This window comes from Podarcis pityusensis (assembly GCF_964106645.2).
Source record: "Podarcis pityusensis genome assembly, chromosome: 8".
NCBI classification, from domain to species: Eukaryota; Metazoa; Chordata; class Lepidosauria; order Squamata; family Lacertidae; genus Podarcis; species Podarcis pityusensis.
Genome location: NC_138033.1, coordinates 5,700,575 through 5,726,120, shown reverse-complemented (window position 1 = coordinate 5,726,120; position 25,546 = coordinate 5,700,575). Strand labels below are relative to the sequence as shown.

The window sequence follows — 25,546 nt, the reverse complement described above, 5'->3', positions numbered from 1 at the left end:
TCTCTGTTATACCTAATTGCAATCCAATGTATTCCTGTTATGTTTTATGATTTTTCTGATATTGTAAGTGAGCCGGAACTGGTCTGTGACTGTAATGTTGTTGTTTAGTCATTTAGTCGTGTCCGCCTCTTCGTGACCCCCTGGACCAGAGCACGCCAGGCCCTCCTGTCTTCCACTGCCTCCCGCAGTTTGGTCAAACTCATGCTGGTAGCTTCAAGAACACTGTCCAACCATCTCGTCCTCTGTGGTCCCCTTCTCCTTGTGCCCTCCATCTTTCCCAACATCAGGGTCTTTTCCAGGGAGTCTTATCTTCTCATTAGGTGGCCAAAGTATTGGAGCCTCAGCTTCAGGATCTGTCCTTCCAGTGAGCACTCAGGGCTGATTTCCCTAAGAATGGATAGATTTGATCTTCTTGCAGTCCATGGGACTCTCAAGAGTCTCCTCCAGCACCAGAATTCAAAAGCATCAATTCTTCGGCGACCAGCCTTCTTTATGGTCCAGCTCTCACTTCCATACATCACTACTGGGAGAACCATAGCTTTAAATATACGTGTGACCGTAATAATAAAATTCAATTCAATTATCAGTGTTCAGGGACAGTGAAACACTCAAGAACGGTGCAGAGCAGGGCCAACCAAAGGTGTGGACTGGACTGCTCCAGATCTTGTGAATGGCTTTTGAGATTTACCGCTGGAAGAGCGGGGAAGGGGAGGCTCAATTCCCAGTGGTCGCAGGTTCCACAGCCCTCTCTACCTCCTCAGCCATCCACTTGGCAGGCATAGCTCCGTCAGTAGAGACTCTTAATCTCTGGATCTCAGGTTGGAGCCCCACTTGGGTAAAGGATTTCTGCATTGCAGGGGGGTGGGCTAGATGACTCTTGTGGTCCCTAGTCCACAGGTGAGGGTTCCCTCTTTCCTCATTCCATTACATCCCCTTCCCCTCATGGTTGCCTGATGGTATCTTTTCTGCCAGCAAAGCGATTTGTGGGAGCTAAGCTAAGACAGACAGGCTCGCTGCACTTCTAAACATTTGCAGGCCAAGAAGGGATCAGTCACCATGAGAAGAGGCTGCCATTTTCTGTGGCATCCCCATGGCAACAGGGACATTTGCTGCGGCCTACCGTCCTCGCCAAACGGAAAGATGGGGGGATAAGTGCCATCCTGGAGGACTGTAATTGATTGGCCTCCAATCCCAGGACCGAAATTATTATTATTATTATAACCCTCCGAAAGTCTCTTTCTCACTTTTTCCTTTCTTTCTTTCCTCCTCCATCTCTTCCTCTCTCTAATCTAGACGCCACCAAAAGGAGAAGATGTGCTCATTTATAAAAACAACCTGTCAGCACCTCAGTAATACCAGGCATTAAAAATACAGGAGACCTTTCTCCTAGCCGGCTCGGCTGAGGAATGAATAATGCCGGGTCAGGAAGCAAGAACAGGGCAGAAGAAATGAAAAAGGAGGAATCTGTCTCTTATGCTGGGGGGACCTTCTGAGGAACGGGTGATGGGGGGTTGGCAAAGGAGGTTTGCGAAAGACAGAGAAGGACTCAATGCAGGAACATTAGTGGTCGTAGGGATTCTGCCTTCTGACCCCCTTTCTTTGGCTTTTCATTCCTCTCCATCTTTGGCCTGTGCTCAGACTACAAAATGTCTTACTTTTGACAGCACTTTCCATGCATTGAGTCTGAACAGGGATGACATGCAGAGAGACATTTTAAGGCAGGAGCACTCACAGTGATCAAATCAGAAGCCGGGAGGATTTTTGTAAGTCCGGGACTGTCCCTGGAAAATCGGGACACTGGGAGGGTGTGCCGTTTAGCTCTTTAAAGGTAAAGGGACTCCTGACCATTAGGTCCAGTTGTGGCCGACTCTGGGGTTGCGGTGCTCATCTCGCTTTACTGGCTGAGGGAGCCAGCGTACAGCTTCCGGGTCATGTGGCCAGCATGACTAAGCCGCTTCTGGCGAACCAGAGCAGCACACAGAAACGGCGTTTACCTTCCCGCCGGAGCAGTACCTATTTATCTACTTGTGCTTTGACGTGCTTTTGAACTGCTAGGTTGGCAGGAGCAGGGACCGAGCAACAGGAGCTCACCCTGTCGTGGGGATTTGAACCGCCAACCTTCTGATCGGCAAGTCCTAGGCTCTGTGGTTTAACCCACAGCGCCACCTGCATCCCTGTTTAGCTCTTTAGACTCCCCCCAAAAACTGAGGGGTAGGAAGCCTCTGCATGAAGGGCCTGGTGGAGTCATTTCCCCACTGATGTCCACCCAAACAAAGCTGGGAATTATTCGAAAGGTGGAGAGGTTTTTTTCTGGATGCATGGATTTCTGAGTCTGCTTGGGCCCTGAGGGACCAACGGCTCAGCCGCCGTGTGGGGCTGGCTGATGGGAGTTGTAGTCCGAAACGGCTGGAGGGCACCGGGTTGGCGAAGGCTGCCCTGGAACGGCTCGTTCATTCCCCGCTCCCCTCTCCGGCTTGTCAGCACAGCCGGATTAGCTGATGAACTGGAGGCTTGAAGCCTCGTCAAGAGCGAGAAAATCAATAGCAATTTATGCCTCTTTGGAGCCTGGCAGACCCAGGGACAGGCGGAGGGAAGCGACACAGATGAAGTGCAGGCGGGAAGAGAGGAGATGTTCCTGCAGCAGCTCAGCTCATCTCCTCCCCAAAGTCCTCAACCTACGTTCGGAAAAGGCAGCGGCTCCTCTGAGAAGGGCCTCTGCTCAGCGGGGACAGCACTGGCTTTGCATGCAGAAGGTTCAGGCAGCAGTTAGGGCTGGGAGCGCCTCCTGCCTGAAGTTCTGGAGAGCTGCTGCCAGTCCGTGCTGGCAATACTGGGGTTTGGTGGAGCTATCTTCAGGCTTCTTATAAGGAAGCTTCCCTTGTCCCTTCTATTTGTTAATTTATTTTTTATTCAAAATTATAACAAGACATATTATCCAAAAACATATCATCCTTGCTCCCCCCCCCCCATTTTTCCTCCCTCCTCACCCACTCCCACCCCACCCCCCGGCTTCCCTCAGTTTCAGTCTTTGGTTTCTCTAAAAATGCTGTTTTCTGCATGTTACAGTACGTTTCTGAGCACAATTCAAAGTGTTGGTGCTGACCTTTAAAGCCTTAAACGGCCTCAAAGGCCCAGTATACCTGAAGGAGCGTCTCCACCCCTATCGTTCTGCCCGGACACTGAGGTCCAGCTCCGAGAGCCTTCTGGCGGTTCCCTCACTGCGAGAAGCAAAGCTACAGGGAACTAGGCAGAGGGCCTTCTCGGTAGTGGCACCCACCCTGTGGAACGCCCTCCCACCAGATGTCAAAACGATAAACAACTACCTGACATTCAGAAGACATCTTAAGGCAGCCCTGTTTAGGGAAGCTTTTAACGTGTGATATTTTAGTGTATTTTTGGTTTCTATGGAAGCTGCCCAGAGTGTCTGGGGAGGCCCAGCCAGATGGGCGGGGTATAAATAATAAATTATTATTATTATTATTATTATTATTATTATTATTATTATTACAAAGTTGTATGGATCCTCAAACTATTTAGCTGATTGTTATCAATAAAAAAATCCTGCCGAGTAGTCTAGTTCGCTTTGTTGCGTCTTCAGATACTTTGTAAAGGGTTCCCATTCATCCTTAAAGTCACAGTTATCCTTGTCCCGTATCTTATATGTCATTTTTCCAGTTCTGCATAGTCCATCAATTTTTCTTGCCGCGATTCTTTAGTTGGGGTTTCTTCAGTCTTCCATCCTTGTGCTACCAGAACTCTCGCGGCCGTTGTCGCATACATGAAGATGTTTTTCAACTTTTTTGGCAGGTCTTTCTCTACAATCCCCAACAAAAATGCCTCGGGTTTTTAAACAAATGTTAAATGGAACATTTTCTTCAATTTGTTGTATATCATTTCCCAAAAAAATTTAATTACCTTACAATCCCACCACATATGATAAAATGTCCTCTCCTTTTCCTTACACTTCCAACATATATTTGAACTAGTTTTGTACATTTTCCCTAACTGCACTGGTGTTGTGTACCATCTGTACATCATCTTCATGTAATTCTCCTTCAATAGGGAACAATCTGTAATTTTTAAATCAGTTTTCCATAATTTAACCTAATCTTCCATTATAATGTTGTGACCTACATCTTGTGCCCATTTAATCATAACTGATTTTACCTCTTCATCTTTCGTCTCCCATTCTAATAGTATGCTGTATGCGGCCTTCAGTAGTTTCACTTTCCCTTCAATCACTTCCGTTTAAAACCTAGATCTAGTATAACTAAATCCTTTCTTGCTGTCTTCTTTATGTGTTTCATATAGCTTCCCTTGTCCCTAAGCCACGTGCAAAACAACGACTGCTGCTTATCACCAGAGCAGCCTGTTTCTGGGCTGATTCACACCATGAAGAGTCCCTACCTTTACCATATGTGGTGGGAATGTAGAGAAATTAAAAAGTTCTGGGAAATGATATATAACGAGTTGAAGAAAATGTTTAAATTAACATTTATTTATTTAAAAAAAAACCAGAGGCATTTCTGTTAGGGATTTTAGGGAAAGACCTGCCAAGGAAAATAAAGAATGTATTTATGTACGCGACAACGGCGGCAAGCATCTTACTAGCACAAGGATGGAAGAACAAGGAAATCCCGACAAAAGAACAGTGGCAAGAGAAACTGATGGATTATGCAGAACTGGTGAAATTGACATACAAACTGTGAGACAAGGACAACTGTGACTTGAAAGAAGAACGGGAACTTTTTACAAACTACTTAAAAAAACAACAAAATGAATTGGACTCCTTGGCAGGCTTTGAATAAACATACACAATTTTTTTTTATTGTTAACATAATAGATAGATAATTTAAGGATCTTTATAATTTTATAATACGCAGAGAACAATGTGTGCTGAAAAATCAGAGAGAGGAGCTGAGGGAAGTCTGGGGGGGGAATTGGGGGGGATTGATGAAGATGATATGTTGTGATAATTTGCTATGTTGAAATTATTAATAAAAATTATTTTTTTAAAAAAAGAGAGAGAGTCCCTGCCAGTCAGAATTGGCAATGCTGAGTCAGATGGGCCATACTAAGGCAGCTTCCGGTGTACTCTGCTGCTGCCGCTGCTGCCCCACACTGACCCCCAGTCCTGCTGGTGCAGTAATGACCCACGGTCAGGTTTCAAGACCAGGGAAGGTCCAGCCCAGAATAGCTGACCATCAACAACACTGAACCACTGAGCCTATTCAGGTTTATAAAGGTACAGGTAAAGGGACCCCTGACCATTAGGTCCAGTCATGACTGACTCTGGGGTTGCGGCGCTCATCTCGCTTTACTGGCTGAGGGAGCCGGTGTACAGCTTCTGGGTCATGTGGCCAGCATGACTGAGCCGCTTCTCGCGAACCAGAGCAACGCACGGAAACGCCGTTTACCTTCCCGCCGGAGCGATACCTATTTATCTACTTGCAATTTGACGTGCTTTCGAACTGCTAGGTGGGCAGGAGCAGGGACCGAGCAACGGGAGCTCACCCCGTCGCGCGGATTCAAAGCCCAAGGCTCAGTGGTTTAACCCACAGCGCCACCCACGTCCCATTCAGGTTTCTAGACCATAGTAATTACCGCATTTTCCCGTCTATAAGATGCCTCCATGTATGAGACGCCCCCCTATTTTGGGGGACTCAGATTTAAGAAAATCCACCCTCGGCACTATCCGTGTATAAGACACCCCCTAATTTTTGACATTATCTTTTAGGGGAGAAATCTAGTCTTATACACAGAAAAATACGGTAATTGATTAAACCATAAGGAGAGAAAGAAGGGGAGTCTCAACTTTCTCACTCAGTTCATTTGGCTCCAGTCCCAGCCTTTAAAACAAGCTCGCTCGCTCGCTCTCTCTCACACACACATACACACCCTAAAATGTTTGGATAGATGCCTAGGAAAAGGCAGTTTAAAATTATTGCTTTAATTTATGGAGTGCCAGTTCGGAGGAAAGCTTTTCAGACGAAATTTCTCTTTAAAGGTGTAATGCATAAAATTGCAGCCCTCCTCTCTCACACTTGATCTAATAAAATGTCTATATTTTTAATTATGTGGCGACTGGGGGGTGGGGGGCGAGTCTTGGCCAGCCCAGAGAAGGGATCATTTTAAATGAAAAAGTAAAAGAAACCAGAGCTCTTGATCGCTTTGATAATCTGCCCCCAGCTTAGCTTTTAGCATGGGGGGGGGGAGGAATTGGAAACTGTGGAGAAAGACGTTGTGAGACATGTGACTGAAGGGATTCTGTGCGTGGTTAATGCATGAGTAGGCAAACTAAGGCCCGGGGGCCGGATCCAGCCCAATCGCCATGGACGGTCCGAGAATCAGCATGTTTTTCCATGAGTAGAATGTGTGCTTTTATTTAAAATGCATCTCTTGGTTATTTGTGGGGCACAGGAATTCGTTCATTTCCCCCCCAAAATATAGTCCGGCCCCCCACTTGACCACTCAGCACCTTTCAATACCCATTTGAGCCGACTGAGTGGGGTGACTATAGGGAGGCAAAGTTTCATGGGGATCTGGACCCTATATCCTGGGCTGGCTTCAGAGAACAGAGAACATTAGGTGAAGGCCTTTGGGCCCCTGGAAGGCCCATGGTGTGCTGGGAAACAGTTACCGTATTTTTTGCTCTATAAGACTCACTTTTCCCCTCCTAAAAAGTAAGGGGAAATGTGTGTGCGTCTTATGGAGCGAATGCAGGCTGCGCAGCTATCCCAGAAGCCAGAACAGCAAGAGGGATTGCTGCTTTCACTGCGCAGCGATCCCTCTTGCTGTTCTGGCTTCTGAGATTCAGAATATTTTTTTTCTTGTTTTCCTCCTCCAAAAACTAGGTGCGTCTTGTAGTCTGGTGCGTCTTATAGAGCGAAAAATACGGTAAATAATTCAGTTCCAACCTGTCTGCCTCGCTTTTGCTCACCCAAGAGGGAAAAATAAATAAATAAAAGCATTCTGGGAAATGATATATAATGAATCAAGGGGGATAAATGTTTAAAATAACTTTTATTTTTTAAAAAACAAAAAGTCGGAGGCTTTTCTATTAGGAATTGTAGGTGCTGAAATTCTAAGGGAGCAGAAAAGACTTTTCAAGTATGTGACGACAGCTGTGCGGATGTTATTGTCCCAAAGATGGGAAGGAGATAAAGTCCCTACCAGAGAAGAATGGCAAACTAAGTCGATGGACTATGCCGAAATGGCAAAAATGACCGGAAAGCTTAGGAACCAGGAAGACCAAAATTTAAAAAAGGAATGGGGGGAAATTATAACTTATCTTGAAGACCACTGTAAGCAGTTGAAAATGTTAGCAGGACTGCAATAACACTCATGATATAACAAGAACTATGGACACAATGGAGTTATAAAAATTTGGATTATTAAAAAAAGAGAGAGATGCAGTAGAAAAGGTTTAACAACAGAACCCACAGAGGGGAAGGGGGAAAGTACAGAGATTTGGAGGGATCTTGTAACTTTGGATGTGTTGCGATATGATTATAAATTTAAATATGTAAAACCAAATTTTAAAAATACATTGAACAAGCAAGGAAAGAATCAGCACTGTTTACTTACACTGTTTCGTCGTCGTTGAACTCCAGCTCCCCGCAGGAGTCTTCATAGTCCACTCCCCCTCCTCGCGCCGTCCCTTCCACCGTCTGGTAGGGGACCATGACCGTCCCACGGGCCCCTGAACTGCGGATGACCTTGACCTCCAGGGTCCCTTGGCACTCGCTGACCCTCAATAGTTTATCCTGGAAGGTGAAGATGCCGGCGTGGTCGTCGTCCAAAATGGTCACGGTGGCCACCAGCGGCGCCACGAGCCTGCCCTTGGGGTGGTCAGCCGAATCGGACTCAAACATGCCCTCCGCGTCCCCCACCCGCAGGTTGAGCAGCCGGACGAAGAAGTGCTCATCTTCCTCAAAGATGTCATCATCGATGATGCCAATCTTCAGCTCCTTCTGCGTCTCGCCAGGCTTGAAGATCAGCGTCCCCTCGCTGAACTCGTAGTCGGAGCCCGCCTTGGCCGAGCCGTCCTCCGTCTTGTAGTCCACGTAGAAGGTGTTGTAGGTGTCGCCGCCCTGCTGGCAAGCCACAGTCAACGTGACCGAGCCGCAGTTCTCCAGGCAGTGGTACATGCACGGCTCAAAGAAGATCTTACTGTAGTTCTCTTCTGCCTCTGCTTCTGAAGGCACCTCCAGCAGGTTCACGGACTTCTTGGAGAACTCGGAGACGTGCTTCTTGAGGATGTTCCCCGCCCCTGTCATCATCCGCGTGGCCTGGATGCGATAGAAAGCCCGGCTTTTCTGCTGGTGCAACAGGGCGTAATAGTTGGCCATTTCAACCAACTGGTCCAGCTCCTTGTCCGGGTGCTTCTGCTTAAGGTCTTTGAGGATCTGGATGACCTCCTTGCGGCTCTCATCCAGCTCCTTCTCCTCCTGGGTGGTGATGGGGAGCGGGGCCACGGAGGCCACGCTCCCATCCACAAAGACGCTCTCCCGGTGGTCATTGCCCACAAAGCTGCCGTCCATCTCTATCCCCTTGGGGAACTCGCCCTCGGTGCCGATGATGATGCCGCTGCGAGGATCTGCCCGATACCTCTTGTAGACGTACTTGTAGAAGAGCAGGCGCTTGTCCGCCATCCAGGCAAAGACCACGCAGACCGGGAAGAAGACGAGGGTCAGCAAGGCCTCCCACACTTGCACGATCCCTGGCGAGAAGACCGCCAAGATCAGGTACAACCAGATGTAGGCGAAGATGCTCCAGGAAGCTGTGACGAAGAACACCCTCAGGTGCTTGATCTTGCGGCTCTCACCGTTGGGGATAACGTAGACGCACACAGCAATGACCACAAACATGTTGAAGGCAGCGCTGCCCACGATGGTGCCAGGACCCAACTCGCCAGCTTGGAAGTTGTGGCCGCAGACCTCAATCACCGAGAGGAGGATCTCTGGTGCCGACGAACCCAAAGCCATGAGGGTGAGGTTGGAGACCGTCTCGTTCCAGATCCTCACAGTTCCAATGCTGGTCTCGCCATTGGACTTGGTGATGGTTATCTCCTTCTCCTTGGAGGTGATGACCTCAATGGATGCCATGAAGCGGTCGGCGATGATGGAGACTCCCAGGAACATGTACATCATGGCAACGAAGTAGACGATGGCCCTGGCAGCCTTGTCGCCGAAGGATGGGTTGTCCGGCTGCCAGACGGGGAGCAACACTCCTGGTTGACATTTGTTGGACCCTTCGCAGCTGCCATTGACCTTTGTCTCGGCATCGTAGGCTCCGGCCCAGGAGGCGTTCTCGGCGAAGACGGCCGAGGCCACCAAGACTTTGGCAAAAGTGCAAGAGGTCAGCCACCACCCCCAATGCGATGGCAACATCCTCCTCAGGCAGTTCAGGCCAACAGGATCTGAAAGACAGCAAGTGATAGTCACTTTTAGAATGCAGCAGCTAGACTGATGAATGAATCCAGAATGCGGCAGCTAGACTGATGACTGGGAGTGGCCGCCGGGACCACATAACACCAGTTCTGAGAGATCTGCATTGGCTCCCAGTACGTTTCCGAGCACAATTGAAAGTGTTGGTGCTGACCTTTAAAGCCCTAAACGGCCTCGGTCCTGTATACCTGAAGGAGCGTCTCCACCCCCATTGTTCTGCCCGGACACTGAGGTCCAGCGCCAAGGGTCTTCTGGCGGTTCCCTCATTGCGAGAAGCGAGGTTACAGGGAACCAGACAGAGGGCCTTCTCGGTAGTGGCGCCCACCCTGTGGAACACCCTCCCTTCAGATGTGAAGGAAATAAGCAGCTATCCTATCTTTAAAAGACATCTGAAGGCAACCCTGTTTAGGGAAGTTTTTAATATTTAACGCTGTACTGTTTTTAACACTTGATTGGAAGCCGCCCAGAGTGGATGGGGGAACTCAGCCAGATGGGCGGGGTATAAATAATAAATTTCTGTTGTTGTTGTTGTTGTTGTTGTTGTTGTTGTTGTTGTTGTTGTTGTTGTTATATACGCCCCATGATAGAATGAAATTCAAGAACACAGAATTTTCATATTGGGAAAAGCTATGGAGGGAGGGTTTAAAATTTACAGAGTACTGTGCGTTGAAGGAGACTTATACGAAGACGATGTATCGGTGGTACTTAACACCAGTAAAATTAGCAAAGATGTATAGAACCGCGTCAAGCGTATGTTGGAAATGTAAGGAGAAGGAAGGCACATTCAACCTATGGTGGCCTGGGACTCGGGCTCGGACTCGGAACCAGAGGAGTCTCAGTCCGCACCGGATCCTTTGCCTCAGGCGGCATCTGAACTGAGTCTGGGGCCTGATTCTGAAGAGCCCCAGTCTGCACAGGTTCCCCTGCAACAAGCATCAGCTGGCCCGAGTCAGGGGCCTGAGCCTGCCCTGGCTCCAGATGTGGGGATGACCTCGCTTACAGCTGCTCCACTACTGGTTGGGTCAGGGGAGGCTGAGGTGGCCTCTGGGTCTAGTAACCCACCGACGTCTCCCGAGCTGCAGAGACTGAGGTCTGAGAGAAGGAGAGACCTGAGTACTCGCAGGAGGAGTGCTCGCCTTTGGGCGAGACAGGGAGGTGAGTTGCCGGGGGATCAGGACCGGCCGTCATCCCGACAAAGATAAAAGGCTATCGGGCCCCGCCCCTGGTTGTGGGAGCAACATTGCTGTTTGCTAGAACCTGCCTGAGACCCTGTGCCTGACCTAGCCTGGTTTCCTGCCTCATGTCCTGCCTTGGCCCTGTTGGACTGACTCCTCGCGGAATCCTTGGATTCGGGATCGGACCTGGAACGCGTTGCTCGGGTTAACCCCCAGACCCAGCATACTACCACATGTGGTGGACGTGCAAGATAGCAAAGGCATTCTGGGAAATGATTTCTAACGAGTTGAAAAAAATGTTCAAAATAACGTTTGTGAAAAAACCAGTGGCTTTTTCATTAGACATTTTAGGTGCAGAAATTCCGAAGGAGCAGAAACGACTATTCATGTACGCGACGACAGCAGCACGGATATTACTGGCCCAGAGATGGAAAGAAGATAAAGTCCCGATCAGAGAAGAACGGCTGATGAAAATGATGGACAATGTCAAAATGGCGAAATTGACCGGGGAAATGAGAAACCGGGAAGAGAAAAACTTTAAGAAGGAATGTGGAAAATTTACAATGTATTTAAGAGAACACTGTAAACAACTAAAAACTTTGGCGGGATTTGAGTAATGCTTGTAATATACAAAGAACTATGGTAAAAATTGATTATTTGTTTAAAAAATAGAGAAAATAAGGGAGGCAGTTGGAAAAAAAGATGGATAATGGTAACTATGGAAGGGTGGAGGGGAGTCGAAGGATTCATAGAATCCTAAATGACGATGTGGGTGTTTAATGTTCAAATTTAAATTTGTTATGTAATACTTAATAAAAAATATATTTTAAAAAGGAAAGAAATTCAAGAACACAGGGCAGAAGAAGCTGCCTTGTACCAATTCAGAATCATTGGTTCACCTGGATTATTATGGTCTACACTGACTGGCAGCTTTAAATGCAATGTTTCACTCCCCATTTGTTGCTGTTTTTATAAAAAACAAGCAAACCCTGAAACAATAATAAGGAAGAGGTGAAATATGCAAGCAAAATATCCATGTGACGCATCCATCCCAGGATGTCCTGTTTTTCCTTAGGACATTCCTGTTTTCATCGGAGAAATGTTGGAGGGTATAGAGTTATGTGACCTCTGCTTCAAGGAGATAAGTTCTGATACAACCTTTAGCAGGCAGCCCTGTATAGTTTTATCATGTTTTTTTATACGTTGAAAGTTGCCTAGCGTGGCTGGGGCAACAGTCAGGCGGGCAGAGTACAAAAATAAAATTCTTATTATTATGGAATAGGGTGTCCCTATTTTCATCAGAGAAATACTGGAGGGTATGGTATATGCATTTTCAATTTGATATTTCAACAGGGACTAGAACCTCCTGGCACTTTTAATATGATTTGGCATTCCTTTATTACAAATCATAATAAAACCATCATTTCCCAAACAACCATCATCACAAGGCTGGCAAATCTGGTACTTGATAATCAAATAGTGCTAATATGCTTTCCTCAAACTTTGCTATTTTAACCCGTGTGCAATTGGACTCATTCTACATGCCTATTTTATAGCTTTGATTTTCATCTGTTGTTTCGTAGAATCATAGAAATTTAGAGTTGGAAGGGACCACAAGGGTCATCTAGTCCAACCCCCTGCAATGCACAAATCATTTTGCCCAGCGTGGGGTTCGAACCCACAACCCTGAGATTAGGAGTCTCATGCTCTACCAACTGAGCTATCTGCTTTGCTCTGTTATCTCTGTTTTACATACATGATAAAGCGAAATAAACATTCTTTACCCAAAACCATGATATATGCATCTTTATGCACCGCTCCATCTAGCATATGCGTTGTTGTGCGCCTTGCTTGGCAGCAGAACTGCCTTGCAAAATTTGCAGAAGCGCACATTTTGAAGAACAGCGCTCTTTCAGTTTGCAGATTGCTTCAGAAAGTGCAAATTACGTGTGTTCTCAAGCTGAATTGAATTCACACACACAAACACAACCCTAAAGGGAAGGCAGCGGGAAACTTTGCTCCCATTCCTGACTGCATCAGTTACTGTTATCAGTTAATAAAACAATAATAATAATAATAGTAATAGTAATAATAATAATTCACTGAAAGTATCCCTCTGCTTGTTTATTGCATTTGACTGTACAGTTCTCCTGGGACCAGAGCAGCATACGGAAAAGCCATTTACCTTCCTGCTGGAGCAGTACCTATTTATCTACTTGCGCTGGTGTGCTTTTGAACTGCTAGGTTGGCAGGAGCTGGGACAGAGCAACGAGAGCTCATTCCGTCGCGTGGATTCGAACCGCCGACCTTCTGATCGGCAAGTCCAAGAGGGTCAGTGGTTTAGACCACAGCGCCACCCGCGTCCAACCCCTTGCAATGCAGCAATATGCAGCTGTCCCAAACGGGGATTGTACCTGCAACTTTGGCGTTACCGGAACCACACTCTAACCAGCTGAGTTCTTGCGGAAGGGGTTACAAAGGTCCAGGATCAGACCTGGACCTTTTTATCTCTCCTGGGCAGGTTGGCAAGCACACTTCCAAGGGAAACTCTGGGAAGAGACTGTTTTGCTCTGAGACCACTACAGGCTTTTGTTTCAGTCAAACCCCTCTCCCCACGCCAGCTTGGAGAACATTGCTTCCCTGCCCCCTCCCCCCCCCGACTGCCTCTCCTCCTGCGTTGGACCCTTCAGCAGAACAGACGGATCCTACCAACGACAGCCCACATACAAGCCTAGTTCCATTCACCAACCTCCTGGGCGAGAAGAAAATCTATTTCTATTTTTAATTCCCAAACAGAACGAAGGCTGAAAAACACCAGGCATGGATTGCAGAAAAGCAGGAGGAGGGGAGGGAGGCCCCATACAGCAAAGGCTTGCTTCTTCAGCCACAGAGGGCGGGGAGATCTGAGTTCAAATTCCGCCCTAGACATGAAGTCATAGCGTGGCCTAGACAAAGCTCACGCCCTCTTGGCACCTGTGTAAAATAATGAGTCACCTGCCACCTAATGTAAGTTGCAACATGTGGGACTTAATGGCACATCACATTAAAATGTGTGGTTTGCAGGTGTCCTCAGTATTTTACATGTGTGCGCATACACGTTAATACTGAGCCCAGGCGCAGTAAAGGTAAAGGGACCCCTGACCATTAGGTCCAGTCGTGGCCGACTCTGGGGTTGCGGCGCTCATCTCGCTTTATTGGCCAAGGGAGCCGGCATACAGCTTCCGGGTCATGTGGCCAGCATGACTGAGCCGCTTCTGGCGAACCAGAGCAGCGCATGGAAACGCCGTTTACCTTCCCACTGGAGTGGTACCTATTTATCTACTTGCACTTTGACGTGCTTTCGAACTGCTAGGTCGGCAGGAGCAGGGAACAAGCAATGGGAGCTCACCCTGTCGCGGGGATTTGAACCGCCAACCTTCTGATCTAGGCTCCGTGGTTTAACCCACAGCGCCACCCAGTAGTTTTCCTCAAAAGTGCAGCACAATTCCCATGAAAGCATCACACAAACACACATTGTGCAGTTAGCTACACAATGGGGAGGGTCCTGGTGTAAATCAGTCCCCCTACGGCACTCATTCCACACACACACACACACACACACACACACACACCGATTATGCTGAACTGCAACTCCCATTTGCAGCAGCAAAACCGGACACCTTCCTCTGCTCCAGATGCAACAAAACATGTCTCTCCTGTATCGGTCTCTACAGCCACAGCAGGAGCTGCAACTTCACCCCCAAAGGCGTACCCCTCCATTATCTCCCAAGACAGACAGATGGCAACAACTCCCATCAACCCCTGGAAGCACAGCCAATGGCCAGGGATGGTAGGTTTTGTAGTTCAGCAAAATGCAGAGGACCAAAGGTTTTTTTTTATTATTATTCAGTGTACCTCCCCTGCCCTCCAACAGAGGGTATTTCCATCAGGCCGTCTCAGAGCCCAGGATTTGACGAGGAACAGGATGCTTGCTGAGCAGATGGAACGAGGACCATGAGCTTTTCAACACACCACCGATGCCACGCCTTCAAACCTTGATGTGGCAACACTAGCGAGCGATTGTCACCCGTGCTACGAAAAGCTTGAGGCACTGATCACTGCTCATCATGTAAGGCAACAGGGCAGGCCAATGGGGTCAGCTGGCAACCCTGGAAGCAAAGACCACAGCTACATTATACATTAAAAGAACATGGCTTCCCACAAAAACAACAACCTAGACCTTGGAAACTGTAGTTTACCCACTTGGAGAGCCACGGTTCCAATCACCCTTAGCAAACTAGAGTTCCCAGGATTCTTAAATGGGAGGAGTCATGTGCATTAAATTTATGGTGTATTTGTGACCAAGCAAGGTGGACGCAGGTGGTGCTGTGGGGTAAACCACAGAGCCTAGGGCTTGCCGATCAGAAGGTCGGCAGTTCGAATCCCCGTAACGGGGTGAGCTTCCGTTGCTCAGTCCCTGCTCCTGCCAACCTAGCAGTTCGAAAGCACGTCAAAGTGCAAGTAGATAAATAGGTACCACTCTGGCGGGAAGGTAAACAGCGTTTCCGTGCGCTGTTCTGGTTCGCCAGAAGCGGCTTAGTCATGCTGGCCACATGACCCGGAAGCTGTATGCCGGCTCCCTCGGCCAATAGAGTGAGATGAGCGCCGCAACCCCAGAGTCGGTCACGACTGGACCTAATGGTCAGGGGTCCCTTTACCTTCACCTTTAAGGTGGGTCCCTGCTGAACATCTCTCTCACAAACCGGAGCCATAGTGAGCGCCACCGAATTTTATTCTTCTAGCTATAAAATGCACAGTTGAAATTATAATCTGGCACACAGAAGTGCCCCCTGAAAACCTTAGTGCCTTCACAGACTAGCTGGATTAACTCTCTCTTTCTGTCTGTCTCTCTCTCATCTCTGCCCCCTGGTCAGTTATGATGTGCAGCTCCCTCTAATTTACTCCCTATATTCCGCCAGAGTGGGAATGAATGAGGACTTCCAACAGAGATTCTCCAGCTAACCCGCCGGGGTCAAGTCTCTTTAGATGCCGAAACAGAGGGCAGGTGGCTGATTCAATTATCTCTAGTTGAGCGAGGGAGGAGAGAAGCTTGCTGGATGTAGCAGTAGCTTTTGCATAATTCTCACAGCTCCAGCCTTTCTCGGGGAGGGAGTGGGTTGGAAGTGCAGAAAATGGAGAAAAACCTAGGTGCCTTTTCCTCCCAGAGAAAACCGCAGAAAATCCCACTGCATGGACAGGCCGGCGTCAATTGCACAACTCTCAATTGCCAACGTTTCAATCCGCCTCTGCGATTGTGCCCTTCGTGGCAGCTTGAAGTGTTAGCAAGCATTCGTGATTATCTCCATTGCTGTAACAAGCTCCTGTGCATATGCAACTCCTTTGTTGTTGTTTAGTCGTTTAGTCATGTCCGACTCTTCTTGACCCCCTGGACCAGAGCACGCCAGGCACTCCTGTCTTCCACTGCCTCACGCAGTTTGGTCAAACTCATGATTGTGGCTTTGAGAGCACTGTCCAACCATCTCATCCTCTGCCGTCCCCTTCTCCTTCTGCCCTCCATCTTTCCCAGCATCAGGGTCTTTTCCAGGGAGTCTTCTCTTCTCATGAGGTGGCCAAAGTATTGGAGCCTCAGCTTCAGGATCTGTCCTTCCAGTGGCTGATTTCCTTCACAATGGATAGGTTTGATCTTCTTGCAGTCCATGGGACTCTCAAGAGTCTCCTCCAGCACCATAATTCAAAAGCATCCATTCTTTGGCGATCAGCCTTCTTTATGGTCCAGCTCTCACTTCCATACATCACTACTGGGAAAACCATAGCTTTAACTATACGGACCTTTGTTGGCAAGGTGATGTCTTTGCTTTTTAAGATGCTGTCTTGGTTTGTCATTGCTTTTCTCCCAAGAAGCAGGCGCCTTTTAATTTTGTGGCTGCTGTCACCATCTGCAATGTTCATGGATCCCAAGAAAGTAAAATCTCTCACTGCCTCCATTTCTTCCCCTTCTATTTGCCAGGAGGCGATGGGCCCAGTGGCCATGATCTTAGTCTTTTTAATGTTGAGCTTCAGACCATATTTTGCGCTCTCCTCTTTCACCCTCATTAAAAGGCACTTTCTGCCATGAAGGTTGTGTCATCTGCTAGAAGACCTTTGAAGGCAGCCCTGTATAGGGAAGTTTTTTGGAAGGTATGCAAAGGGGATGCTGGACTAGGTGGGGTGATCCAACAGAGGCTCTTATTGTGTTCTTAATCTTCAACTGCTTGGTCTTCAGCATGCTAGGCTGCTGAAAAAGACACAGGAACAGCATGACGGGCGGCAGGGGGGAGAGATGGGAACCCTAGATGCAAGGAGCAGCCGCACAGAGACTCTGAGGTCTCTTCCTCTCTGTGCAGTCTCTGCTTGCCACACACATAAACACACTTCCACTATCACTCCCCCCCCCCCCCCCGCCAGCCTCTTGTCAGGCTCCTGGGCTCCACAAAAGCCGTTCCTGTATTCCTGGCAAGCCTCCGCCGCAGTCTTTGATATTCTCTTCACACGGCACCGTGGGCTCTTTCCGTTCCTGGCCTCCAGACCCCAGAGAGGGTTTTTCCTTGACTCAGCTGCTCTGCCAGCATCATTGAAATAAGCCCTGCCTGGGAGAATTACATCTTCCTCCAGCTTCGTTGGCTGCAGGACTTTCCAGCTGCTGGGCTTCTTTCTTTTTTTAAAATGCAATAAGGACTTGTCCACGTGTACCTTTGCTCTGCATTTCTCGTCAGAGGTCCGGGCATTCTCTCTCTCTCTCTCTCTCTCTCTGCCTCAGTGCTTTCCCTGCACAAAAAGAGTTATTTGCCGCTGAATCGGAGCAAAGGCTATCTGTGGTAAACCCAAAATGCCATTTGTTCTGACTCAGGGCTGCTCCACCTCTCCTCTTGGGGGAAACTGCTCTTTAGCGCTCAATCGGAGCAAATAGCCATTCGGGTTTCCTTTGGATTGCTACCATTTAGAGCTAAGGAGCAGGTTTTCCCTGGGAAAGAAGTGAGGCAAAGGGGAAAACCCACTCAGACCTGAGCCTAGAAAGTGCGGATTAAGCAGGGAACAACTTGGACACTTGCTTTCTAGGGATAAGCGGAAGTGTAGACAATTCCAAAGTGTTAAAGAGTGGGGTGTTAAAGAGTGGGCTTTCCTGGGGAACTCAGCTGGGGGGAGAAGGAGATGGACACAGACCAGGAAAGTGCAGCCCTGTGCCTAGAAAGTATGGGGCAAAAGGTACAATGAGATCCTATTACAAGCAGCTTGCAGCTTTTTCTGCCCTGCCTTTCTAAGGGGCCTCTGTGGGCATCAGAGTCAAGAGGACCTGGTTCCCTCCAGAAGTTCATCTGATCCAGCTCCCAGCAGCCCCAGCGAATACAGCCAGCACTCAGAGCTGGCAATAGGTGTGGTCCAGTAACATCTTGAAGATCCACAGTTTCCCGGACTGGATCTGGGTGAACCCAGAAGCCTAGGTTTGATTTAGCAGTGCTGCACATATATGGTAAAAGGTAAAGGAAATGCCGTTTACCTTCCCACCGGAGTGGTACCTATTTATCTGCTTGCACTGGTGTGCTTTCGAACTACTAGGTTGGCAGGAGCTGGGACCGAACAACGGGAGCTCACCCCGTTGCGGGGATTCGAACCGCTGACCTTCCGATCACCAAGCCCAGAGGCTCAGTGGTTTACACCACAGCGCCACCCGTGTCCAGGACATATATGGTAGTCATCTTCAAATATCTGAAGGGCTGTCACATAGAATCATGGAATTGTAGAGCTGAGAGCCCAACCCTCTGAAATGCAGGAATCTTTGGCCCAACGTGGGGCTCGAACCCACAACCCTGAGATTAAGAGTCTCCTGCTCTACCAGCTGAGCTATCCCATCAGTCATGGAAGGTGCGACAAGTTTGTTTTCTGATGCTCCAGAGGGGAGGACCCAAACTGAGGGATTCAAGTTATAAGGAAGGCGATTCCAACTAAACAACAGGAAGAAGTTTCTGACAGCAAGAGCCTGTTTTTGTGTCCAGGGGACGTTCCTAACTCACCGAGGGTTTGAGACCCATCGGCTACCCTCCCCTGGTTTAGCTGGCCAGTCGAAGCCTTTCCCAGGCTGCTGGTGCTTGCTGGCACCTTCCAGGAGTCACAGATGGGAGCCAGGAGCAATGGCTCCACAATCGAATCTCGGGGAAACGACTTGCCAAGCTGTAGCCCAGCAGCCTGACAGGTGACCACAGGAGGACAAGTCGTGGGGGAGGGGGAGGGCATTCACCCTTGGAAGGCTGGCTGGGGCAGCAGGGGCAGAGCACAGGCTATCCATCAAACGAGCTGTGGTTTTAATATGCAATCTTTCGAATGGCAGATGAAGGTGATGGACTATATGGAACTGGCGGAAATGACTGGCAGAATCCGAGACCAGGGAGAAGAGTCGGTGGAGGAAGATTGGAAAAAGTTTAAAGATTATTTACAGAAATATTGTAAAATTAATGAATGTTAGAATGATGTTGGATAGAAACTAAATGGTCTTTAGCTGAAAGGTTACAAGGGAAGAGGAAAAAAGGGTTTATTATGTAATATGTAAAAATCTAAAATTACAACATTTTTATGATTAATGATTAGGATACTAAAAGAGGGGAGGGATGCTGGAATGAAGTTATATGGCTTTAGCAGAAATGATATAAAGAATTAAGTAAAAATAGATTGTTAATGGGTCAAAGTGGAAATTTAAGGTTAATTGTGTTAAGATAAATTATAGAACAAAAATTAAGAAAGATGGAAAGGATTTGCTGAAATAGCTAATTGAACAAGAATACAAAAAAGGGAGGTGTGAGGAGGTCGATGACACAAGTAAATGAAAGGTAGAGATATAGAGATATTGGATGTGTTTTTTAAATGTTTTTGCTTTTTTTTCTTTTTGTTGTTCTGTTGTATTTTTTGGTTGTTGTTTTTTCCTTTATTTTTGATGTATTGTGAACTTTTTATTGTTTCTTTCTTCTTTTTTCTGTAACTATTAAACCTTTAATAAATATCTTTAAAAAATAATAATATGCAATCTTTCTCCCACCCACACCTTTTCCAAATCCTTGCAGGCATCTCCCTGGTACCTTGAAAGGGTGCACGTAAAGATTTCTGGCTGGGAAGCCAGCATTTTCCTGTGATCCGATGAGTGAAAGCTCCAGGAGTTGGTGAAGCCAGGTGTTTGCCGGGACCCCAAGACTGCCCACGACACGAATAGGACCCCCAACACTATTCTCACTTTGCACGTGGCCAGAGGATCACCTAATGTCCCTTGCACCCTTTGTGAGGAGCTGTATCAGCACACACACACCCAAAAAACATCATTTTACTGCAATATTGTCGTTGCATCCATCTGTCTCAAGAGACAATGGAGTGCGCCTCTGGGGGTGAAGTAAAAGCGCTGTGTTACCAGCACCAAAGTGACCTCCCCAGGGTGAAAGCTTGGGCACAGTGTATGGAGGTCCTCAGAATGGAGGACCTCCATATGGCGTCATGCAACTCCCATGTGTCAGGGGCTGGTCAGGGCTGGATGATTGGGGGATGCAATTGCAGGGAGATCAGCTCCTAAAAGAAGAGGAGATGGAATATTCTCCCCCCCCCCCCCAAATCCAGCATTTCCAAAAGCAGAGAAACAGGCAGACACGGAAGCTGCACAGCTAAGAGAGGAGCTACCCAGCTATGTGATAGTAGCTAAGCAACCAGAAGGGAGGGAGCAGCTGGGAGATACATCAATCGAGAGTGGGGGAAACCTCCTCCCTCCCCACGAACTCGGAGGTCTGAGCATGTCAGAGAACAAAGGAGACGGAGGGAGGGATGGACTTGCCATTGGCGCGCTTCTTGCTGCGGAAGTGGGGAGGAGTCATAGTAGGCAACTGATATCCTCACGGAGGGTTGCCTGTTTGTGCTTGTAACACAATGCTGAAATAAAAGGACTATAAATCTACGAAACGCTCGTTAATTCTTATCGGTGAGCCACGAGAAGGGAGGGGGGAACTCCCATACTTGACACCATGTCAAGGAGATGACAACCTTTAGAAGAAGTTTTTTTAATGTTTATTATGCATTTATATGTTTCGGACATATAAAGTCACGGACAGCAGTCACGAAATTAAAAGACGCCTGTTTCTTGGGAGAAAAGCAATGACAAACCTAGACAGCATCTTAAAAAGCAGATACATCACCTTGCCTACAAAGGTCCGTATAGTTAAAGCTATGGTTTTCCCAGTAGTGATGTATGGAAGTGAGAGCTGGATCATAAAAAAGGCTGATCGCCGAAGAATTGATGCTTTTGAATTCTGGTGCTGGAGGAGACTCTTGAGCAGGGGTCAGCAACCTTTTTCAGCCGTGGGCCGGTCCACCGTCCCTCAGACCATGTGGTGGGCTGGACTATATTGGGGGGGGTGAACGAATCCCTATGCCCCACAAATAACCCAGAGATGCATTTTAAATAAAAGGACACACTCTACTCATGTAAAAACATGCTGATTCCAGGACCGTCCATGGGCCAGATTGAGAAGGCGATTGGGCCGCATCCAGCCTACGGGCCTTAGGTTGCCTACCCCTGCTCTGGAGAATCCCATGGACTGCAAGAAGATCAAACCTCTCCATTCTGAAGGAAATCAGCCCTGAGTGCTCACTGGAAGGACAGATCCTGAAGCTGAGGCTCCAATACTTTGGCCACCTCATGAGAAGAGAAGACTCCCTGGAAAAGACCCTGATGTTGGGAAAGATGGAGGGCACAAGGAGAAGGGGACGACGGAGGGTGAGATGGTGGGACAGTGTTCTCGAAGCTACAAACATGAGTTTGACCAAACTGCGGGAGGCAGTGGAAGACAGGAGTGCCTGGCGTGCTCTGGTCCAGGGGGTCACGAAGAGTCGGACACGACTAAATGACTAAACAATGTTTAGTCAGATGGGCAGGGTATAAATGATAAAATTGTTGTTGTTGAATAGGATGTCCCTATTTTCATCGAAGAAGTGGTGGAGGGTATGAGGCTGAGACTGTTGGGACTGTGACCTATTCACACGTCTGGATGAAAATCTCCTAGAAGCAACATCCAGGGCTGGTGTGGAGACAGCTGGCTTCACTTCCCAAGCAACATCTCCTTCCTTCCTTCTTTCCGTGACCTTGAGGGAATTGAGAGAGGGCTTTGGACCGCATCCAGGAACACACTTGGGTCAGGTGGAGCAGCCCTCAGCAGGCAAAGCACCCATGTTTGGAGAAGGTAACGTATTCTGCTGACCCCTGCCCAAATGAACTACGACATCACTTAAAGAGGTTGTTGCAGCCACAGGGGAAAGTTCTTAAATAGTGAGAGTCATGAAATCTTGCGGCTGGTTAAACACAAACATGTACCGTGTACTTTCAGCTGATGGGCAAGATGGGATTAGTGGTGAGGAGCTTTGGGTCTAGCCGGGATGGCCGTCTGGAACAGGCTGAGAGGTGGGGCAGAGCAGTAGGAAGCAAAGACTCTTAACGGTGATTGTTGTCCTATATAATAGCCGGGATGTTAGCTAAGCTGCTTACACAGTGCCACCGGTGGAGCAATTAGAAAGGTTTCAATTTGTGGGAATGCTCTCATTAGGTTTGAAGGAGGGGGGCTCCCCCCTTCACATTCTCACGATGGGCTCTAGCACATCAGGAAAATAACCAGGGCATGGACGCATCCTTGGGTTTAAGTCCTGGAAGACCTGCTCCCTGCCTTGCTGGCCTTTTCCCACCCAGCCTGGGAGGGCAGGGCCTGGACTGACTCCAGCTACAAAAGTTCTTCTAATGTTTAATTGGAATGTCCTTTCTTGTCATTTAAATCCATTGGTTCAGGTCCTACGCTCCAGAGCAGCAGGAAACACGCTTGCTCCCTCTTCCATGTGACAGCCCTTCAGATATTTGAAGTTGGCTATCATACCTCCTCTCAGTCTCCTCTTCTCCAGGCTAAAAACTTCCCTGAACTGCCTTCAGATGTCTTCTAAATGTCAGGTAGTTGTTTATCTCTTTGACATCTGATGGGAGGGCGTTCCACAGGGAGGGCGCCACTACCGAGAAGGCCATCTGCCTGGTTCCCTGTAGCTTTGCTTCTCGCAATGAGGGAACCGTCAGAAGGCTCTCGGCGCTGGACCTCAGTGTCCGGGCAGAACGATGGGGATGGAGACGCTTCTTCAGGTATACTGGGCCGAGGCCATTTAGGGCTTTAAAGGTCAACACCAACACTTTGAATTGGGCTCAGAAACGTACTGGGAGCCAATGTAGGTCTTTCAAGACCAGTGTTATGTGGTCTCGGCGGCCGCTCCCAGTCACCAGTCTAGCTGCCGCATTCTGGATTAGTTGTAGTTTCCAGGTCACCTTCAAAGGTAGCCCCATGTAGGCTGAGATGGACAGACCAAGGGCCTGGTATGGTGTTAAGGCAGCTTCTGATGCTGCCTTCTAAACAGCATCTACCACCTGCGCTTTGCCCAGCTGCCGCCGCTGCCTCCCTGTTGCCCTCCAGTCCTAAATTCCCATTTCCTCTCTAGATTGGCTAGAATTTTGCACTTAGCTCAGCATCTGCAGGCCTGGTGGTTTCCCAGCTGCTCGAAAGAGCTGACTAAGGGCCTCATTAAATCCGGAGGCCTCATTACTGCAGGCAGGAAGGGGAATCCCTCCGAAGGAAAGGAGGCAAAGCGGGTGGGCAAGGAGCAGGTTTCCTGGCTCTTCCTCAGGAGCCGGCAGAGATCAGCACCTCACTCAGCTGGGAAGCCAGTCAGGATCTGCAGGAAGGCCAAGGGGCCAGGCTGTCAACAAGCCCCAAAGTGAGCAAGGGAGGGACCTGAGCTCAGTGGCGGAGTGCAGGTCTTGCAGGCATCAGGTCCCCAAGATCAGTCCAGTTAGAAGATCGTCTCCAGTTAGAAGTGTCTCAACTCTCAAGTCAGCAGATGGAGAGAGCCACTGCCAGTCTGGGCTGGAAAAAAACAGGCCTTTTTTCTGGGGGTATTCAGGGGTGCGCAGTACCAGCACCTTTTTTTCTGGAAGCAAAGCACTGGGGAAAACCAGTGGTGTGAGACATTATTGTGGTGAAGACAGGAGTGCCTGGCGTGCTCTGGTCCATGGGACTCCTATTTGGGGATTTCCCTGGCTTTGTTTCTGGCCCACGTTGGACCAGTCTGGATAGTTGGCCTTAGTGAAGACTTGACGTTTTCATCCCCAAAAAAGTTTTTGATTTGAGTTCCTACTGAAATGGAGCTGCATTTTAATGTTTTAATGTTGTATTTTAATCTTGTTTTTAAGTTGTATTTCAATCAAACTGTTTTTATACTGGTGTTAGCCGCCCTGAGCCCGGTCTTGGCTGGGGAGGGTGGGGTATAAATAAAATTTAATAATAATAATAATAATTTGTTGCTGTTGTTGGCATCTGTCGTTGGCAATGGAGTGCACCTCCAGGGGTGAAGTCAAAACAAAATGTGTTAGCAGCATCAAAGTGACCTTCCCCGGGGCGCAAGCCTGGGCAGTGTGTCTGGAGGTCCTGAGCTACCCAGATGACAAGACTCCCCTCTTGGCCTTGCTGATGTGGTCCAAAGGAAAGCATAGCGAGATGTTTGGCACCAGCTTGGCTGCAGGAGTTGCCAGAAGGAGGAGTACAAGGTGCTATCCAGCCATCTTAGGGACTCCACTCTGGATTTGTGTAGGGTTTACTCCTTAGCCTTTTCTTCTAGGACCCTCGTACCTACGGGACCGCCTCTCCCGGTATGCCCTGCAGAGGACCTTAAGGTCCATAAATAGCAACACCCTAGAGGTCCCAGGCCCTAAGGAAGTCAGATTAGCCTCAACCAGAGTCAGGGCCTTTTCAACTCTGGCCCCGGCCTGGTGGAACGCTCTGTCTCATGGGACCAGGGCCCTGCGGGATCTGATTTCTTTCCGCAGGGCCTGTAAGACAGAGTTGTTCCACCTGGCCTTTGGCTTGGAATCAACTTGATCCCCTCCCCCTCTTTCCTTTTTCCATTCTCCTTCTGTGATGGGACTCCTATTTGGGGACTTCCCTGGCTTTTTTCTGGCCCACGTAGGACCAGTCTGGATAGTTGGCCTTGGTGAAGATTTGACGTTTTCATCCCCCCCAAAGTTTTTGATTTGAGTTTCTCCTGAAATGAGGCTGCATTTTAATGTTGTATTTTAATCTTGTTTTTAAGTTGTATTTTAATCAATTGTTTTTATACCTGATTTATACTTGAGCCCGGTCTCGGCTGGGGAGGGCGGGGTATAAATAAAATTTATTTTTATTTTTATTTTTATCCCAAAAATTTCCCGCAAGGCAGTGGTGGTTTAGGACCAAAGTTTTCCTTCTCCTGGATGGGCTCCCTTCCCAAGTGGACGAGCCCCACCTGCCCCTCACTTCCCTCTACAGCAGAAACCACCTTCTTGACCAGTGAACCCGCTATTGGTCTCACCTGCTCATTCTGCTGTCACCTGCCTCAATCCGCTGTTTTTGCATGCAGGGGGGACGTTTCCTAACTCACTGAGGATCTGAGATCCATCGGCTCCCCTCACCTGGTTTAGCTGGCCAGCCAAAGCTACCATATTTTTCGCCCCATAAGACGCACTTTTTTCTTCCTAAAAAGTAAGGGGAAATGTCTGTGCGTCTTACGGAGTGAATGTGTGGTCCCTGGAGCTGAATTGCCCAGGGGAAAAAAGCAGATCATGCTCTCTTTTTTTGAAAGAGGGAAGTGGGTGTTGAAACAAAGCCGCTGATCATTTGCCAATGGGGGGGGGGAGAGACATAAGGGACACTAGAGATAAAGGAGGCTGCCTGGGAGGGGGGAGGTAAAGACAGCAAACTTGCAAAGGGGGGAAACAGGAAGACTAAAGCCATGAGGAGAGAAATTAGAAGAAAAGGAGGAGCAAAAAACTGCTCCAGCTAAGGAAAAGACACTAAGGCA

The 25,546-nt window shown here is 48.3% G+C and overlaps 1 protein-coding gene across 1 annotated transcript in view; it reads right to left on the bottom strand.

Moving 5' to 3' along the window:
* Positions 1 to 25,546, bottom strand: part of SLC8A2 (solute carrier family 8 member A2) — a 134,154-nt gene that overhangs the window by 75,646 nt on the left and 32,962 nt on the right. The window contains exon 2 of the mRNA XM_081018650.1: positions 7,588 to 9,421. Coding sequence (XP_080874776.1) covers positions 7,588 to 9,392 — 1,805 coding nt within the window. The 5' untranslated portion in view covers positions 9,393 to 9,421. The remainder of the gene's footprint in view (positions 1 to 7,587; positions 9,422 to 25,546) is intronic.